The 18,736-nt window shown below is 36.1% G+C and overlaps 1 protein-coding gene across 2 annotated transcripts in view; it reads right to left on the reverse strand.

Annotated features, from left to right (window-relative positions):
* Positions 1-3,435: 3,435 nt before the first annotated feature.
* The window catches only part of igsf21a (immunoglobin superfamily, member 21a), a 250,689-nt gene continuing 235,388 nt past the window's right edge, over positions 3,436-18,736 (reverse strand). For both annotated transcript variants that reach the window (XM_034313983.2, XM_026932425.3), the window contains exons 7-10: positions 16,770-16,855; positions 10,743-10,935; positions 9,593-9,631; positions 3,436-5,223 (exon numbers count right to left, since the gene is read on the reverse strand). In XM_034313983.2, the coding sequence (XP_034169874.1) occupies positions 5,147-5,223; positions 9,593-9,631; positions 10,743-10,935; positions 16,770-16,855 (395 nt within the window). In that variant the 3' untranslated portion in view covers positions 3,436-5,146. The remainder of the gene's footprint in view (positions 5,224-9,592; positions 9,632-10,742; positions 10,936-16,769; positions 16,856-18,736) is intronic.

Consider the following 18,736-nt stretch of genomic DNA (forward strand, 5'->3'; position numbering starts at 1 on the left):
ATGCATTGACCCTATTAGTGATAGTGATTAAAATACTATATATGAGTCTGTTATAATGCATAATGCATTAGAGTATTCTTATGAACAGATGTTATGTTATGTAAACTGACATAATTAAATTACATACTCATGCTTTAAAAAGTGTCATGCAACTATGTAACTATAACTAATTACATTAATACAAGCTTAAGCCAGGCATTGTAAAATATATATATATATATATATATATATATATATATATATATATATATATATATATATAAATTAATGTAACAAGCCATCTACAATGTTCATATAAATGTATATTATAATGCGTTATGTAAACTAACATTATTAAATCATATGCTCATGCTTTAAAATGTGCTATGCATGCAAATACATTTATACAGGTATCATGTAGGCTATATGACACTACATTTATATTGTATATAAATGTATATACAATGCATTATGAATGATTCATATAAAGTATTAACAAGAGTTGTATGTTGTAAAATATTACCTTGTTTGTGATATAGATACAGAACTATATGAAGGTTATAGTGCATTATAAATGTCTACAATGTTCTTAGTCATATAATTGTTTCATTTATGAAGCGCTATGCATGCATTTAAAAGTAATTACATTTAAGCAGGCTTATGCCAGGCATTATAAGGTATAGTTATATTATAAGGTGTTATGTTGGCTACATGATACATTATAAAAGCATATATTATGCGTTGTAAGTATTGGATTCATAGTCGAGTTGTATGTTGTCATATATTACCCTGAGAGTCTACAATGTTCTTATAATGAGATATTATAAAGATCATATAATTATGTAACATGACATCGACAATGTTTCTGTGAACAGATGTTATAATGTTCTATGTAAACTGACATTATTAAATGATATATTTTCGTGCTTTAAAATGTGCTATGTAACTCTAAGTACATGTATACAGGTATTATGTCAGCTCACACACACAGTGCATTATGAATAATGAACTCATAGGAGGTATTAAGAAAAGTTGTATGCCATAAAGTATTACCTGTTTGTGATATAGGTACAACACTATATGAAAGTTGTAGTGAATTATGAATGTTTACAATGTTCTTACTAATAATGCATTACATAACCTGACATTACGAAATCATATAATTGTTTCATTTATAAAGTGCTTTGCATGTAACTAAAACTAATTACATTTATGCAGGCTTATGCCAGGCATTATAAAGTTTCATATAGTCTATAAGACATGTTATACAAGCATATATAATGCGTTATATTTCCTGGATTCATAGTCAAGTTGTATGTTATAATAAAAGGTTATAATATATCATGTATTATCATTAAGAGCTCCTTAACCCCCCAGAAGATTTACTTTCGTTTCTTTGTTTCCTTGAGGACATCATTTGCAACAGCACGCAAATAAACAACAGCACAACCTGTGTTACTCTTTTTTCAACATTTCCAACAGATGCATAGATGACATCATTTAAAGGCAAAGCCATTTTAAACTGAATGCTTCATAAACAAACTACAACTGGAAATGATGTGCAATAAATTCCCATTTATCTCTGTTTGAATACATGTTTTGTTTTCTAAAAAGAATAGTCACAGTATGTATTCCTCATTCAGTCTTGCTGCATATTCTCGCCATAATGGGCGTTTCGATCTCCCAGAAGCTGTGGAGGAAAACAGGATATCGCTTGTATGTCTTTCTCACATGAATGTGATCATTCTGTAAACAAACTATTGGCATCGGATTTATTCAGACCAAATAATTCAGCCATTACACTGTGAATTTGAGCACAGTTCTAACACTTTTATTGGAGATGACGACTCTGAGCCTTTCTGTGAATATCAACTGAGATATGAAGAAATCCAGAATGTACTGCAGGGCCTGTTTGAAATGGAGAAGGCATTGAAATGGAACAAATGCTTCAGAGTGTGACAAGAGGAGGAGGAAAAAAAAAACAGAAGCTAGGCTAGTCAAATCTGTCAGAATGATCACTGAACAAAAGCATTCTTCTGTTCATAATGTTCTTAAGGCAACCAGGTTCACATTAGAGAAATGTAGGGAACTAAAAAAAAAAAACCCCCAAAATGGAATAGAGGCTATTTTACTAAGCTCATATTTGACTAATCTCTCCTCCTACCTAGGCTTCAGTCCTAATCTTTTAATACACAGTGTGTTTAGAGGAGCTTAAACTGCAATTCTTCTGAATGTATGCAGGATTACTTTTCATCACGAGGGCAGCCTGGAAGATGAGTGGCAGAAGACAAACTTTTGCAAAGAGTTCACATGAAACTTTATGAAACAATTTACTTATACCCCGGGTGGTTTTCAAGAAGGCAGAGAAGATTTTTTTTTTTTTTTTTGGTCTTATACTGATCTCACTTTTGAACCATTTTAAGAAGAGCAAGTTGATTTTTTGAAGGGGACCAGCGACTAATTTAGATTTTGTTTTACAGAGCTTTCAGTGATGCAGTGTTTAGTCCATTTGAATTGATCCCTTTTGTGTTCACCCCTTTGGTGTGATCCTTTAGGCAGGTAAGAACACAGCAATCACATTCAGGTGTGCACCAAATCAATCTGAACGAGGTGGTCTCAGTCCACTTCCAAGTGGACTTTGGTGCAATTTGACGGCAGTGAAGAAGCAATTTGAATTTGACTTGATTTGAATCAACCCTACTTGACGAAGTCAACCAAATGTGCCATGTAACTTGGGAGTGCAGCATTTGTTTTTTAGATGTGGGCTGCTAACCTGAGCCCTGAGACACAAACTGAGGCAAAGGACAGAGCTGTAGTGCTGCAGAAAAGTGCTGCGTTCTGGATGTTTGGGCTGATGAACAAAAAGAGCAAATAAATCCTGAATGTAATACACAAAACAATTCAAACAGGTGTGAAGAGCTTTCTTAGTTATTAATTGAGAAATTTGTTATGAAATTAGCAACAGCATCGCTAAGCACCTCACAAATATTATAATATAAACATATTAAATGTGTTTCAGGGTGAAGGTTTCCTTTAATAACATTACCCTAATGAAGACGTTTACTACTCTGTAATATTGAGCTAGTATTAGCTTCTAGCTAGCTAGCATTATATTAGCCTAACAAAGCATTACAGAAAGCAGAAGGTTTTTTTTTTCTGGAGGGTTAACCATTTCAAATTTGCACATTTATAAAGTTGAGAAAGGTTGCTAATGTTATAAACAAGTTAGGACTATTGACAGCATGTTTGTGAAACATGAAGCTTTAATGTTAGCATAATGTTAGCATGTGGCTGGTATGAAACGCTAGCATGATTATGATTGACACAGAAGCAGAGAAAACTCTAGTAGCTATCTTCAAGCTTTTTATCCAATAATGTGCTGCACTGTTAATTATCGGATTCCTTCCGTAATCCCAAAAACTTGAAAATGGAAAAATGCTTCCACTTTGTCCAACAGACTGTTTCTTCTCATTTTTATTTGTTAAGGAAAATGTTATAATATTTTGTCAAGGATTTTCAGTACAAGGGTGAGTTTGAATCATTGGCATTGGTGGAAAAAAAAATCGGTTATCAATATATTTTGTCAAGAAAAAAAAAATATTCAAAGGGCCAACTTTTAATAAGTGGCCTATGTGGGATTAAGGTTACTTAACACACAAATTTTATGCAGAAACCTTCCATTATTGTGATACACTGGGCAGAGTGGTTCATAAAAAAGTTTAGCTGAGGGCAAAATGCTGACACATACATGCACAAAGCTGTCATTTTAAAATACATTTCCTATATGACTATAAATAAAGACGTTGGTGGAAGATGCAAATGCCAACGCAAGCCCAGATCAGAGCTTGCCGGTCAGAACAAACAGTGCATTGTTGTATGAGCACACGTAGCCTTGTCGAGTTGATCATCTCCATGTTTTAATACAGGTGATATGAAACAAATACAACAACCCTGTTTACACTCCTTTGAGGAACAGAGGAACGGGAGGAGGGGAATAAACGGTGAATAACATGATCCTAGCAGTACCTGTTAGGAGAGAGTTACATACTGTACACGATGCAGGTCACTGAATATATTATGCAACAAGAAAAGGGGGTAAGAACATGTGGGTGAGAGCAGAGCGAGGCGACGATGCCGCCACCGTAACAGACGCAGAGGAGGAGAAATCGCCAAACGTCACATGCACCACAACCTGGAGAAGAGAGGCAGACGTACACTATGTTATGTCTTATTTCAAGCCTGCCATCATGATGCACAGGTTTGAGGGAGCATTAAATCAGAATAAGGGAAGTCTATTTAGTCAATTTTTTTTTCTGTCCTTGAATAAAATTCCTTGGTTATGATTCCTCAATGATGGTGTTACTGAACTGGGGATGACCAAACATGTATAAGCAATAAAGCTTTGCTAATCTCCCACCCATCTCCCCTCAACCCCCTTATATCTCTGAATTTCATTTTTTAATATACCTCTCAGTATTTACACAGATGTACACAAAATACATTTAAAAAGAGGGTCTTCTGTTTTACTTCTCAAATAAAATCTCACCAGTTCACAGGACTTGTTTTTTAGTCTTTTTTTTATACATTCCAGCCATGAGCCATTCAAGAACAAAAAAAGAATGGGAAAAATACTGTGCTTAAACACAAAGAAATGGCGTCCAAAAAGAGGATGTTTGTGCTCGAGTGCAGTGTAGTTGTCTGGGTGGAGCAGCGATTACTGTTTTTTGTTTTTAGTCTTTCCTGTTCGTATCGCAGTCCACTACAACCACCATGACATCATGAGTTCGACTCAACGAAGAAAGAAGCCCAGTTTTTTTTTTTTTCTTTTTTCTTTTTTTGACTGACAGGCTGAGATGAGACACAAAAACGAGTTATGGACAATATAGAAGGTGGAGCTTCTTCTTATATTAGGAATATCTTTTGCTTTTTGTAGTTATAATCACAGATGTTGCCATCAGGTTCTTACAAAAAAAAAAAAAACAAACTAAAAAACGAAAACAAGGAGAGAACGTGGCACCTCCTGGCAATGTTGCAGATGTCCACCGAAGACAGTCCCAAAGTGTGCCAGGGTGGGAAAGTGTGTGTGCTTGGTCAGCGTGGACGGACACGTGGGTGTGGGCAGTTGTTATTTATTTTTCTTCTTATTATTCAGTTTTTATTCGAATGCTTATTTCAGTTTGATAGTCAGTACGAGGACGAGGGGCAGCCATATCAGTCCGTGTGCGTGCAAACTGGGACCCCCACCTGCGAACAGCAAAATTTGGCATCAGGGTTAGCATATCCAAAACTGACCAGTTACATCAATAACAGGGTTCCTTTCCTGGCAAAAAAAAAAAAAAATTCATAGTGACTGATAGTAGGTGTTTAATTAATAATTCGTTTTCAATCTATAATTTCAATGTTGTTGATGAGAGAGGTCAGAGGAGCATGGCCAGAATGGGTTGCGCTGATAGGACGGCTATGGTAACTCCAATGACCACTCTTTACAACCGTGGTGAGCAGAAAAGCATTTCAGAATGCACAACACACTTGAGAAATACGAGATATAACTGCAAAAGACCACAGTGGGGTTCCAGCCTTGACAGCTGGTTTGGTGTGTTGTGCATTCTGAGATGCTTTTCTGTTCACCACAGCTGTAAAGAGTGGTTATTTGAGTGGTTGTAGCCTTCCTGTCAGCTTGAACTAACCTGGCTATTCTTCTCTAACCTCTCTCATCAACAAGGCCTTTCTGCCCACAGAACTGCTGATCACTGGATGTTTTTTGTTTGTCATTCTGTATAAACTCTAGAGACTCCTGTGTGTGAAAATCAGAGGAGATCAGCAGTTTCTTAAATACTCACACCATCCCGTCTATCACCAACAACCATGCCATGTACAGTTAAAGTCACTGAGATCTCTTTTTTCTCCCCCCATTCTGAGGTTTGATGTGATTGTTAACTGAAGCTCTTGATCTGTATCTGTGTGTTTTTATGCATTGCACTGCTGCCAGATAATTGGCCTGACTGGATAATAGCATGAATGAGCAGAGGTACAGGTGTTCCTATTAAAGTGCCTGGTGAGTGTATAATATTCATACTTTTTACAAAACGCATCCTGAATTTAAATAAATGGTCCACAAAAAAGAGTGCTACACTTTTTCCATGCTTTTTCTACACAAAAACTCATAATAAAAGGAACTAAAGCGTGGCTTCGGGTGCTTTGGTCCACTGTAATTTAATTCCAGAAAGAGACCTCTGAGGAATAAAAGAGCATGTGGAAAATGTCTCTCTTTCTGCATCGGTGCTTTTTTGAAGTTATAATATAGAGGACAAGCTGCAAAGTCCAGGCGGCTTTCTAAATCCTCCGATATTTCACTGTAATTACCTAATGCACTGAAAGGGGCTTTTGAGTGAGCAATGCACTAATGCTAAGTGACCATAAGCACAACCCCAACACATATTACAACATTTTCATGATGCATGCAGAGATCATGAGTGACAGCAGCGTTCTGTCACCTGTGTGAAAAGTGCTATTGACTTCAATTACTATTATTATGGAAGAGACACAGTGCTACAACTGCATGCTCAGGGTTTGCACTGCTTATCTGAAGTAAGATTCAAGCCTTTCACAGCAATTTCAATGTTGATAATGAAACCATTTTTTAAAATTATTATAAAGGTCAACAATTAACCTTGACTTTAGATAATATTTAATTACTGCAGTCATTATTCATTTATTTGGTTACAAATTCTGCCGAATGCATGAACAGGAGAGTTTAAAGACAAGAAAAAAGTGTAGCTAGGATTTGAAAAAGTTTCTAACAACTAGTGCTGCTAGTTAATTTGTTATGATAGCACTAATTTATTGTATACTTATTTCAACATGCTGAAATAAAATGTCTCTATATATAAAACAACAGCTGTGCCATTAGCATTTAGATTACTTTTTCAGTGTTGAAATGATGTATTTGTAAGTAAATTATGTCAAATTTCATTTCAGTGTAATTAAATATCATATTGTCTGTCCACTCACAGAAATTCAGCCTTATTTCAAACAAACAATCAAACAACAACAACAACAACAATAATAATAATAATAATAATAATAATAACATCTAAAAACAAATGGGGAAATATGTCCCCTTAAGTCCCCAGAAAAATCATCAAAAAAAAAGAATATTAAAAAAAGATGATATGAAATGACATTTCTGCCACTAGAATTTGAATTTAAATATTGTGCTATTCTTTATATCTGAATTTTATACTTTATTTTGAAATTGTTCATCAAGTTTTGAAGTTGAAAGAAATGAGAATGAATATGTAGTCGAATTTGACGATGTACAAAATGTACGAAATTCAAATATTCACAGTGAAACAGATTTAGTTCACCAAATTCAAATTCATTTTGATGGGCATTTAATTTATTGACAGCTGATTGGCTGAAGGAAACAACTGGATCTAGCAATATTTCTGTTTCTGAAGCTCTCTGATGAACCATAAATTTGTATCTTTTTTGTGTTTTGTACACCAAGTCAAATTCATTTTTACTTCTATTTGCAATGCAACTTTAAAACCTGATTTACAAGTTTTTTACCAGGAAAATTTAAAAAAAAAATTTTTTTTTATTTGTTGTCTCTGTAATACCAGACTTCATTTTCCTGCCAATTTAAGCTCAACTTGCAGCTAGGTGTGATGGTGTAATGTTACTGAGCAGGTAAATATTATAGTTACATAATAGTTAAAATATGGAAGTATGAGTCACTTTTGTTGTATACTGCATGTTATATTTTAAAAACAAGCATTATTAAGTAGTTTATTAAAAATTATGCACAAACCTAAACAGGAATTTTAAAAATTAAGCATTGTTAAGGCTTTATAGTATCTGTACAAACCCTATATACGGACTCTCCCACTTTTTTTTTCTATTTCTGTGCTGAAATATGGATTAATAAGAAGTTTTTTTTTTGCTGCACAGACGCATGTACAATGTCCTCTCAGGCGCTTGTTCCTACAAGCTATTTGCCTTGCATACGAGGCTGAAGGACGACCTGATTCTGTCCCTACAGTCATGCACCTGCTCGCGGCTGCATTTGCATATTCAAATTTATATCCGCGGGTACCAGAGGGTAATGTGAGAAAGAGAGAAACAGAGAAAGAAAAAGACAAAGAGAGATCAAGACAGAAAGAGAGGGAGAGGGATTATTTCTGCTCTTAAATCTCTCATTTTTACGTATAGGTCTGTAAGAAATTACAAATGAGCCGGTGAGATTTCCAGCCTAATGTTTAGTATAAGTATATACAAGTGTGTATATGTATAGTGTTAATACATGAATATGAATATGTGAAGGTGAAGCTCTACATTGTTTCGTGTAGTAACATCAACATGAAAACCTGCTGTGACTTAGTGAAGGTTATAATGCTGATAATTATTACACTGTAACATATTCTCTGAACCTCAGATAAGGTGAGTTTAATCCTTTCTATAAATATCTACCGGAAAGCGATTACACCACAACAAATATCATCAAATGTCATGGTGTTAAGTCAACGTGAGATCAAATTTGACAAACCCTGTCTTTATGTAGGTTTTCAAGTAAAATGTCTGTAGGTTTATCTGAGTTGTCATGAAGGGCCTGTGTAGTTGTCATATAGCCCTAGGATCACTACTCTTAGGCACTGATAAGATTCTTACAAATATCTATGGCAAGTTTATGACACTGTAATAAATAGTTGTATATATTTTCTCCTATCCTAAATGAGACGGACTTTGGTATTGATGATTGATGTTAGATCATCGCCATTATACAACATTATGAGTTATAAAGTCAGTTATCGTGACGGTATAACACAACCTTATGTCAACAAAAAATTTGTCAGTTCCGGTGTTAAGTCAATGTGACGTGACGTCAGAAAGTATTTATGATAGAAAACACCTGTTGGAGTAAGCAGTAACACTCTATAACAGTAACATATTAATAAATCATTGTAACTGTGCTTACACTTCTTTGGTAAAACATTTTATAAACTTTACTTTTGCCTCATAAAGGCGCTATAAATAATTCATAGCTTATAGTCAAGTTGTATTCGTTATATAGCCGTCTGCTGTACCACACAATATAACCTTTATAACCTGTAAATGATTATAAAGCAACTGTAAAATTAATTAACATTTACAAAGACATCAGACATTTCAAGAAGTATGAGCACAGTTATAATGCTTTATAAGTACAAGTTTTATAGAAGGTGTTACTGAATACAGCTTTATAAATATTTATGTAAGTTGGTCTTATCAAATGTCTTAAAGGGTTTATGAAGGTGTCATGTAGCTTAATGAACAGTACCCTTAAGTAAAGTGTTAAGAATTTAGTCTATAGCCAGACATTACTAACACGGTATTAACATGCTTATAGAGTTCTAGCGCTCTTAAATTCAGTCTTAAGTTCATAAATGCACTTTTAAATTCATATACTGTGCTGGAAGGAGCAGATGCTGCAGAGACGCTTCGCAGGTGGCTCACTTGTCATTTCAAACATGTGAAAAAACTCACAGAAATAAAAAAGCAAAAAAAAGTTTTGTGCTCTGGCAAACAGCCGGATCCCATCTCACTCGCAGTCCCAGAAGGTTCCCACACTTACTGTTCTGATTCTGTGTGTTTTTCATCATGCCTGGGTTTTCTGCAGGAGAGAACAGAAATAGGAAAGAGAGTGAGAGGTTGAGATGTGAGGCAGCTGTTGTGTCGTTTAAAACAAAAAGTCATTATGTAACAAACTTTACAGCATCGTCACAACATTGTCACAATTATTTTTCTCTAATTTATTATTGAAGCCTAAAGCTACGAGCTCGTTTCTCTCTCGCTACTAATCTAAATTCTTTATTACAGGTGCCGATTTGTTATACAGGGACAGCACACACACATACACACACACACACACACACACACAGATCGCCCACAATTGCTGAGGTTCAGAGGATGCCGTGGGGTCTGTCGGGCCGTTAAATGAACATTAATGCTCTTTTTGGCCGATCTGTCCCCGCAGACAGAACCTGCCCCACAGTGACACTTTCTCACCAAATGGCTTCCCCGACGATTTGTAAATTTTCAGGAGATCTTAATGAGGAGATGGCGGCGAGGTGATTTTTCATCTGATGGACTGTGTGTCATTTTCTCCATTACAGCTCTGGAAATGGAGGAACTAAAGTCTCCACTGTCTCTGAGCATCGGTGATGACTTTGTGTGACTTCTTTCAAGCCGATAAAATGTTTTGTGTGTAACAGAGCAGAATCATCTGTTTGTCTATACAGCGTATATTTGATTTGGTTATGGTCAGAGACGGAAAATAACAAACCAGAATTATTATAATTCTTTTTCCTTTTTTTGTATTTTTGTGTTGTTTTTCCATTTTGTTTACATTTCTTTCACTTTCACTTTTCTTCACTATATTTCACAAGAACAATTTACAATTTAGGAAAATTATAATGTATGTACATCATTAATAAATGGGAATGTAAAGATCAACAAAATACTATATAGATGAGGTATATAGATGTGTGTGTGTTTGTGTATGCATGTATACGGACTAACCATACATGATGAGGTGTGCGTGTGTGTATGTGTGTGTGTGTTGGTGGAAGGTGGTGTTTGTGTATGTGTGTGTGTGTGTGTGTGTGTGTGTAGTGACTAACTGAAAATGATGAGGTGTGTCTGTGTGTGTGAATATCAGTAGAACCCAGTGGGTTCTGTGCTGTGAGAAGCATGTCTGTGTATGTGTATGTGTACTGACTAACCGAAAACGATGAGGCGCGTGTGTGTATCAGTAGAACCCAGTGGGTTCTGCGCCGTACAGCGGTACATGGAGCCGTTGAGTTCTGCAGGCACTCGCTCCAGCACCAGCTCTTTCCCCTCCCTCTCACTGCTGCCGTCCAGCAAACGTCCTCCCACTCGCGTCCAGGTAAACAGCGGCTCGGGGAACACCTCATTCTGTAAGACAGTGAGTGCATGTGTGTGTGTGTGTGTGTGAGGTAGAAAGATGTGTTCACTCTTGATGCTAATGCAGAAAATCCTTTAAGATAAAAAGCAACCTGAGGGATGAGGCATCCCATAATATCAATAATATAAACCCATTTTCACTGTGCTACGGTAACCGAATAAATCAGGGCTTTAATGCTGTTTTTTTCTCTTTTTTCTCTCAACACATTCCAGTTAGCACCATTTTTCTTCTTTTAACTCAACTTTTACTTAAAAATTCTATCAATAATCGAGACACTTCCCAGCAGAGGAAATGAGAGCGAGTTGGCGTTATTATAACTCTGTTATTATAGATTCATTGAGCGTCCTCGTGAACTGCAGAGACAAATAAAAATGGAGTTTGTGTATCAGGCACAAGGTCCATGAAAGCACTCACAACAAATAGGCACTTCACATGATGGCAAAAGACTATCGAGTTTTACTCTCGCCCTCTTATGGCACCACTTTGTCAAGCATTATCTCTTATTAGGCCTGGAAAAGCTTGCAGCAAAAAAAAAAAAGTATTATCTTAACTAATGTTCAGCACAAGTGTGTGTAGGTGTGTGTACATTCTTTTAAGCTTTTTTCCCCCACTATCTTTATTTCTAGGCATGTAACTCCAACAGACAGCCATACAATCTGTTATTTTTTAATTAATGTTTTGCCCATTTCTCAATGTTTCGAAATTTTCATGTAGAACAGGTCAGGTTTTCTTAAATATGCTGACCACGTCACAAGCAATAAGGCCAACTTGGCAAGCAATAAGGCCAATAGCAAGCACATTACGCCTGGGCTGCATGATTTAACCTCAAACGTGTAAACAGTTGTAGCTTTTACATCTCAACTTACATTTAGCTGTTTAGCTTTCCAGACATTAAACAGAAACAGTAGAAAAAGCCTCAGTATGAACTAGCCTGAAATCTGATTGGCTCATGACATCCATCCAGCACAGACACACTCCTCTGGCAAGGTCATGTGACCTTTGATAATGATTGATATAACATCATGGCTTGGCTGTGTGTCACACATTCACACCTTGACAGCACTGGAATGAGTTTGGGTTTGCTGGTGGCATCAGGTCACAATTCAGAACACCCCTAACCCTAACCCCCCCCCCCCCCCCCCCCCCCCCCCCCCCCCAAAAAAAAACAACAGTTTTCCTGTTTGCCCTTCGACTGTCATGTACTCCCTTTCCCGATTCTCATGAGGACATGAAAATAATTGAAAATGAAAGTCTGTTTGAGATGTGCAAATATTTAGAAGCCATATTATCTTCACATAATAGTGTCTTTACAGACTCACACACATACACGAACGCGCACACACATAAACACACACACACACACCCATGATCAACTGCTCCACACCCTTTGCAATTTTTGCACACGTCTTTCTTAAATTGTTTCTAATAGACTGCACACAAAATACTGTACTGACCACCTGCACTCTTGCTGCTAACGCTTTATTTATCATAGTAAATACATAGCGTCATAATATGTTATGTTGAAATTTACAGCATTTTAGTATTATATTGTTATATCTTTTTGCACAACCTGTCACATATGGCACTCTGTCCACTGTCCTTTACTGAGCTTTTAGACCTGTTTTAGGAAATTTGTACTTGACTTGTGCTGTTTGTACATGAATTCACACGTGCACGTTATGTAGTCCTGTGCAGGTCTGTGTAGTCTTTAGTTAGTTCTGTGTAGTCTCATCTACTCTTGTGTTGTTTTATGTAGCACCATGGTCCTGGAGGAACATTGTTTCATTTCACTGTGTACTGTACCAGCTGTATATGATTGAAGTGACAATAAATGCCACTTGACTTGACCTGATTTGATAGACTTCAATAGAACGTAGTTCATGTGGTGGTATTTAAAGGTTTAGCTGAACAGGTTGTGTTGTTTAGAGCCCTCTGCTGCCTGTGAGATAAAGTACAATTGCAAATTAAACGGTAGGCTGTCAAGGAAAAAGGGGTGGAGCTGGACAGCTGGGATTCACCAAGGAGTGGAGCAAATTTCTGGACTGGGAAAAGGTGAAAGAGCAGAAGACAGAAATGAAGAAACTATATAAATATTCAGGCACACTGTATCCATAGGACATCTCTAAAAAAAATAAATGTAAATGTGTTTGCAAAATAATATAATGCACTCCTAACTACTACTATTACTACTGTCCATACTGCGACTACTTCCACTACTCCAACTATTACTACTCTTACTACTCCTAATACTGCTGCTACTACTACTATTACTACCAATACTATTCCTATTATTACCACTACAGCTACTACTGCCACTCCTAATACTAATACTATGTACAGTATATTTATTATTGTTGCTCTTACTTCTACTACTACTGCTGCTGCTATTATGATATTCTACTACTACTATTACTATTACTACTAATCCTACTATTACTCCTCCTACTGCTACTACTACTCCTGCTACCACTACTCCTACCACTAGTACCTCTTCCTCCTCCTCATTGTAATACTACAACTACCTGTCCACTGCTACTACTAATCCTACTACTCCTCCTGCTATTACTCCTCCTCCTGCTAATACTTCTACTACTACTACTGCTACTGCTCATCTTGATACTATGACTACTACCTGTCCTCTACTACTACTAATCCTATTATTACTCCTATTACTCCTACTACTACTACTTCTATGATTACTACTGCCCCTAATACTATTACTACTACTATACTATTATTCCTTGTACTACTACTCCTGCTTATATTACTTCTATTACTATTACTTCTATCTACTACTTCTACTACTATTATTTCTCCTCCTTCTATTACTACAATTTGTACTACTACTCATACTCATACTACTACTACTACTACTACTACTACTAAGTAGTAGAAGTACAGCTTGCATGTCTTCACTCTCTTAATAACCTCTGTGGGGTTTTCTATGTCTCTTTGCTTATTTCTTTGCTTATTAAATTGGTGGCTCACAATTTACAATTATTTCAATTTACTAATATTTCTGCGACTTGTTTTGCAGGATAGTTGTTACTAGTTATGATAAAAATGCCTAATACGAACAAGCTGAAACAAAAGACAATGTAGTGGCATGGACATATCAACTGTACAACAGCTTTACACCAGCATCACCAAGAGTTTGTCCAGTCAACTAATGTAATAGCACAACTTTGAATATTTTTCCAGTAGCGCTGGAATGTTTTGAGAGAGACCATAATTTACTGATTGGAAAGTATGAAATCAGTACTAAAAATCAGGGTACTAAAAGAGTCAGGGTTCGGGTGTATATAGATAATACAGGTCTAGAAACACTTTTAAAAAACATTATTAACTGAATCTTCATCTTTAAAAAATGACCAAAGAAGATCATCTTATCATCATATCATATTTATACCATCAATAAATACCAGGGAGAAAAAAATGCATGTCTTATCATTGATTATATTTACACTTGACACTCAAGGTAAAAGGGAATATTTTACAAAGTGAGAAATGGTAACATTTCTTCCAGTTACTTCGCTATTTATTTAAATCCATCTGTGCTAATTTGGTTGTGCAGTCAAGCCTGTTTGCAATGACTTTTCTTAATTTCCTTTAATGGAGCACTTCGAATATATAGGGAATGATCATCAGGCTGTTAAGGTGTCACATGTGTCAGTCTCTATTGGCTACTTCAGGTGTAATAATAAAGTAGCAGTCTAATAAAACTGAACTGCCTCATCATTTGCTGAGTAACAGCTGCATAAATCTACAAAGATGATTTAAAGTGAACAGAAGAGCCTCTGAGTCGTTCCTGCCACAAAGATCAGACCAGCAACTTCCCCACAGCCATTGTTCTCTTTTTAACTTTTATTTTTGCTTGGGCTGAGATTTCTTGCTTTTGGCAGCCAATGATCGTTACACTAAAGCAATCTGCCTGCTTGATTTCCCCTCTGAACTGATGGAGTGTCTGAACATTGAGAAAATCCTGCGTCTCTGACAGTGACGCTCTCATGACCAGCTCGCAGCTACTGAATACAGGCGGAAAATAATTACACCTGAAAGCTGCAGAGATATCGTTAAACAGATGGCTGGCCAGATTTCTATGAGTGCCCCTTGTGTCGAGCATGACAAAACAGCAAGGAAGCATGAAAAAAAAAAAAAGCCCCCTAAGGAAGTTAGGCAACATTTTACTAATCAGTTACGAGTGTTCTTATCCACAAACAACATCTCCATTTCCAAATGGTGATTGAACAAACAGTCAGTAATAAAATGGTAAAATTATGATAATACTGTACATTGTAATTACACATAAGGCCTGGTGTCACACCACAAATGACACAAATTCTTTCTGTATTCATATCAAAACTGTGTAATCAAATTTCTTAGCACTAACTGGGGTAAAAACAACTATAGCACTAACTGAGAAAGGTGAGGTGGAAAAAGAATTAGCACTAAATGAGGTAAGAAAGACTATAGCACCAAGTGAGAAAGGTGAGTTAATGAAGGAACTAGCACTAACTAAGTTAACAAACACTACAGCGCTGTCTGAGAACTGTGAGCTAACCGTAATTACTAGATGAGAACCCGGACGTTCTACTCGGAGCTGTTCACGTCGCCAGACTCGGAATTATGCGTTTCTATATACGCCAAAATGAATCTGTGTGACATGATATTGTTGAGACCTGCAAAGTTACAACATTAAATCACATTTTTATGCTATTGCTGAATATTGAAGAACACAGAAAGCTCATGAGGTAAAAATAACATGTTGTTTATTAATAACGCAGGCGTTGGTAATGTGTTGTTGCAAACCTAAACAACAACAACAATAAAAATAACAGTAATTGCAGTATGAAAAAAGGAAACCTTTTTAAATATAAAATTATATTATTATTTATTAAATTATAATTATTACACAGAAATATTATGAGATAACTACATTTTACTGCTGAAGTGGCCGCCATTTTGAGTGTCAGGTGGTACAAGTTGGAGCTCTCAGAAAATTCCAAGTTTACTAGTTGTAATTACTAGTTCTATGAGAACGTGACCGGAATCTCGCAATTACGGTAATTACAACATGGCATGAACGCAGCTAAATACTATACCACTGAGAAAGGTGAGTTAACCAATGAATTAGTGCTAAATGAGGTAACAAATACATAGCACTAACAGAGAAAGGTGAGCTAACAAAGGAAAAAGTGCTAACTGAGGTACAAATACTATAGCACTAACTGAGAAAGGTGAGCTAACAAAGGAATTAGCACTAACTGAGAAAGGTGAGCTAACAAAGGAATTAGCGCTAACTGAGGTAACAAATACTGAGAAAGGTGAGCTAACAAAGGAATTAGTGCTAACTGAGGAAACAAATACTATAGCACTGAGAAAGGGGAGCTAACAAAGGAATTAGTGCTAACCGAGGTAACAAATACATAGCACTAACTGAGAAAGGTGAGCTAACAAAGGAATTAGCGCAAACTGAGAAAGGTGAGCTAACAAAGGAATTAGCGCTAACTGAGGTAACAAATACTATAGCACTGAGAAAGGGGAGCTAACAAAGGAATTAGTGCTAACTGAGGTAACAAATTCTATAGCACTAACTGAGAAAAGTGAGCTAACAAAGGAATTAGCGCTAACTGAGGTAAAAATTCTATAGAACTAGTTAAGAACAAAACGTGGCATTGTTTCCCTTACTTTGAGGACAGCCACATATATATTAGACAAAAAAGACAGAATTGACTGCACATAGTGTAAATTAATGGCTCTGTGGTTGTAAGACTGAAACTTAAGCCCCAGTTTCATACCCCTCTGTTACCCTCGGGGTTCCTACCTGGAATCCATGAACTGTGATGCGCACCGTGTCTCCTACCTTCGCCCTGGCTGGGGTCATGATAAGCTTGGGGCCTTTAGGAGCCGCTGGGAGAAACAAAGATAAGAGGGAAACAGATCAGATATAATTCAGTATAAAGATTAAAGAGCAACACCACTGAAATTATTATCGATCATGACTGAGTCTAGAAAAACAGCAACGTAGTCTTATTATTTCAGTTATTTAAGTCTTTATCAGAGTATCTTCCATAAACGTTACCATGAACAAGAGGCTTATTTGATTGACAGGCTGTGAAAACATAGCTGAAAGAAAACAATGAAATATATTTTTAACAATTTTTACATAAATATTTGCTTTGTGATTTGCAATGACTTATTGGAAAGGTTATCAGAAAACTGGCATAACATTTATTTTATTGTTATGTTATGGTAAGGACATGTTATAGGGATTTGAAAGCTAAAATGAATATGTATGTTCCAGATTAAATTTTTTTTTTAAATTATTTTAACTATTTTAACTATTATTATTTGACTCTGTTCCTTAAAATTGAATTCAGGTCTGTTTCCTTAAAAAAAAGTTTACTTACTTAAAACATACTTGACTATATGACACAAACCACACTCATCTTTTCAACAACCACACTTGTTTATACAACAAAAACACTAATTTTCTCAACACAAACACACCGTTACCTGATATAAACATGCTCATCTATACAATCAACTATATGATACAAACACACTTGTCTTGTCAACACAAATGCACTCATCTCTATGATACAAACATGCTCATCTATATGACACAAAAACACTCATCTATATGATACAATCTTGTTCATCTATACAGCACAAACACATTTGTCTTTTCAACACAAACACCCTTATCTATGGGACACAAACATGCTCATCTACACAACACAAATGCACTCCTCTTCTTAAAACACACTTGTCTATACAACACAAATACACTTATCAAAAATACACTTATTTAGAACACAAACACACTCATCTGCGTGACACAAACACTCATTTTCTTGTTATAAATACAATCATTCATATATAAGGCATATCAAACACACAAACAAACTTTTCTATCTAACATGAACATGGTCATATGGCCATGGTCACTGACGCACAAAAAAGAAATGTCTATCTGGCACAGAACCATTTGCCTTTCATATACAAACAAATGCATCTTTCCAGCACAAACACAAAAATGATGTTGTAATCATCATTTGTTTTGATCTCGAAGAAGCACCAGAGTTCGTGTCTGGGCTTGAATCAACTTTTTTTAATTTAAACTTCAATCATCGACATGTCTGTCTATTTTCACTTTAGTTACCATATTCCTGCATTACCCACAATGCAATCTGACTACCTGCTGAAAGTAGTGCAGTGGGATTTAGCCCTTGCTTCATCTCTACCTAAAGCGAGCAATGCAGCAGAGCTTAGTAGTTTTGTCAGTCTAGCTCTTTCACTTCCTCTTCTGTAGACTCTGCTCAAACACTGCTTTGAAGTCTTTAACTTTCATACTAATACAACGGTCAACAACATCTCATTGATCACTAACTAGTAACTAGTAACTCAGTGCAACTGTGTCATATAGCTGCAATGCATTCTGGAACTTTAAGTCCAGCATTTGTACTAATGTTGCCACTATTTCTATGTTGGAGTTCTCAATAACATGCTGTTGAACCTCACTGGAATGTGGTGAGTGAGGAAAAAAAGGTCTTGCTTTTTTTGTTCTTTAGGAGCTAACAGTGAAGCCTGAATGTTATCCATTATGTTTGAGATTGTTGATTTTTTTTCTCCTATTAAACACCACTTTAATTGAGCTAACAATGTTATGCATGGCAGAACACTGATAACTTCTCATGGGAATATCACTTATACAGGAGCAAGCAACAAATTAGCTCCAGAATCAAAAAGAAAATACACATTGAAGGAAAATACGCATGTTAGCCATGT

Source organism: Pangasianodon hypophthalmus, chromosome 20 (assembly GCF_027358585.1).
Source record: "Pangasianodon hypophthalmus isolate fPanHyp1 chromosome 20, fPanHyp1.pri, whole genome shotgun sequence".
NCBI classification, from domain to species: Eukaryota; Metazoa; Chordata; class Actinopteri; order Siluriformes; family Pangasiidae; genus Pangasianodon; species Pangasianodon hypophthalmus.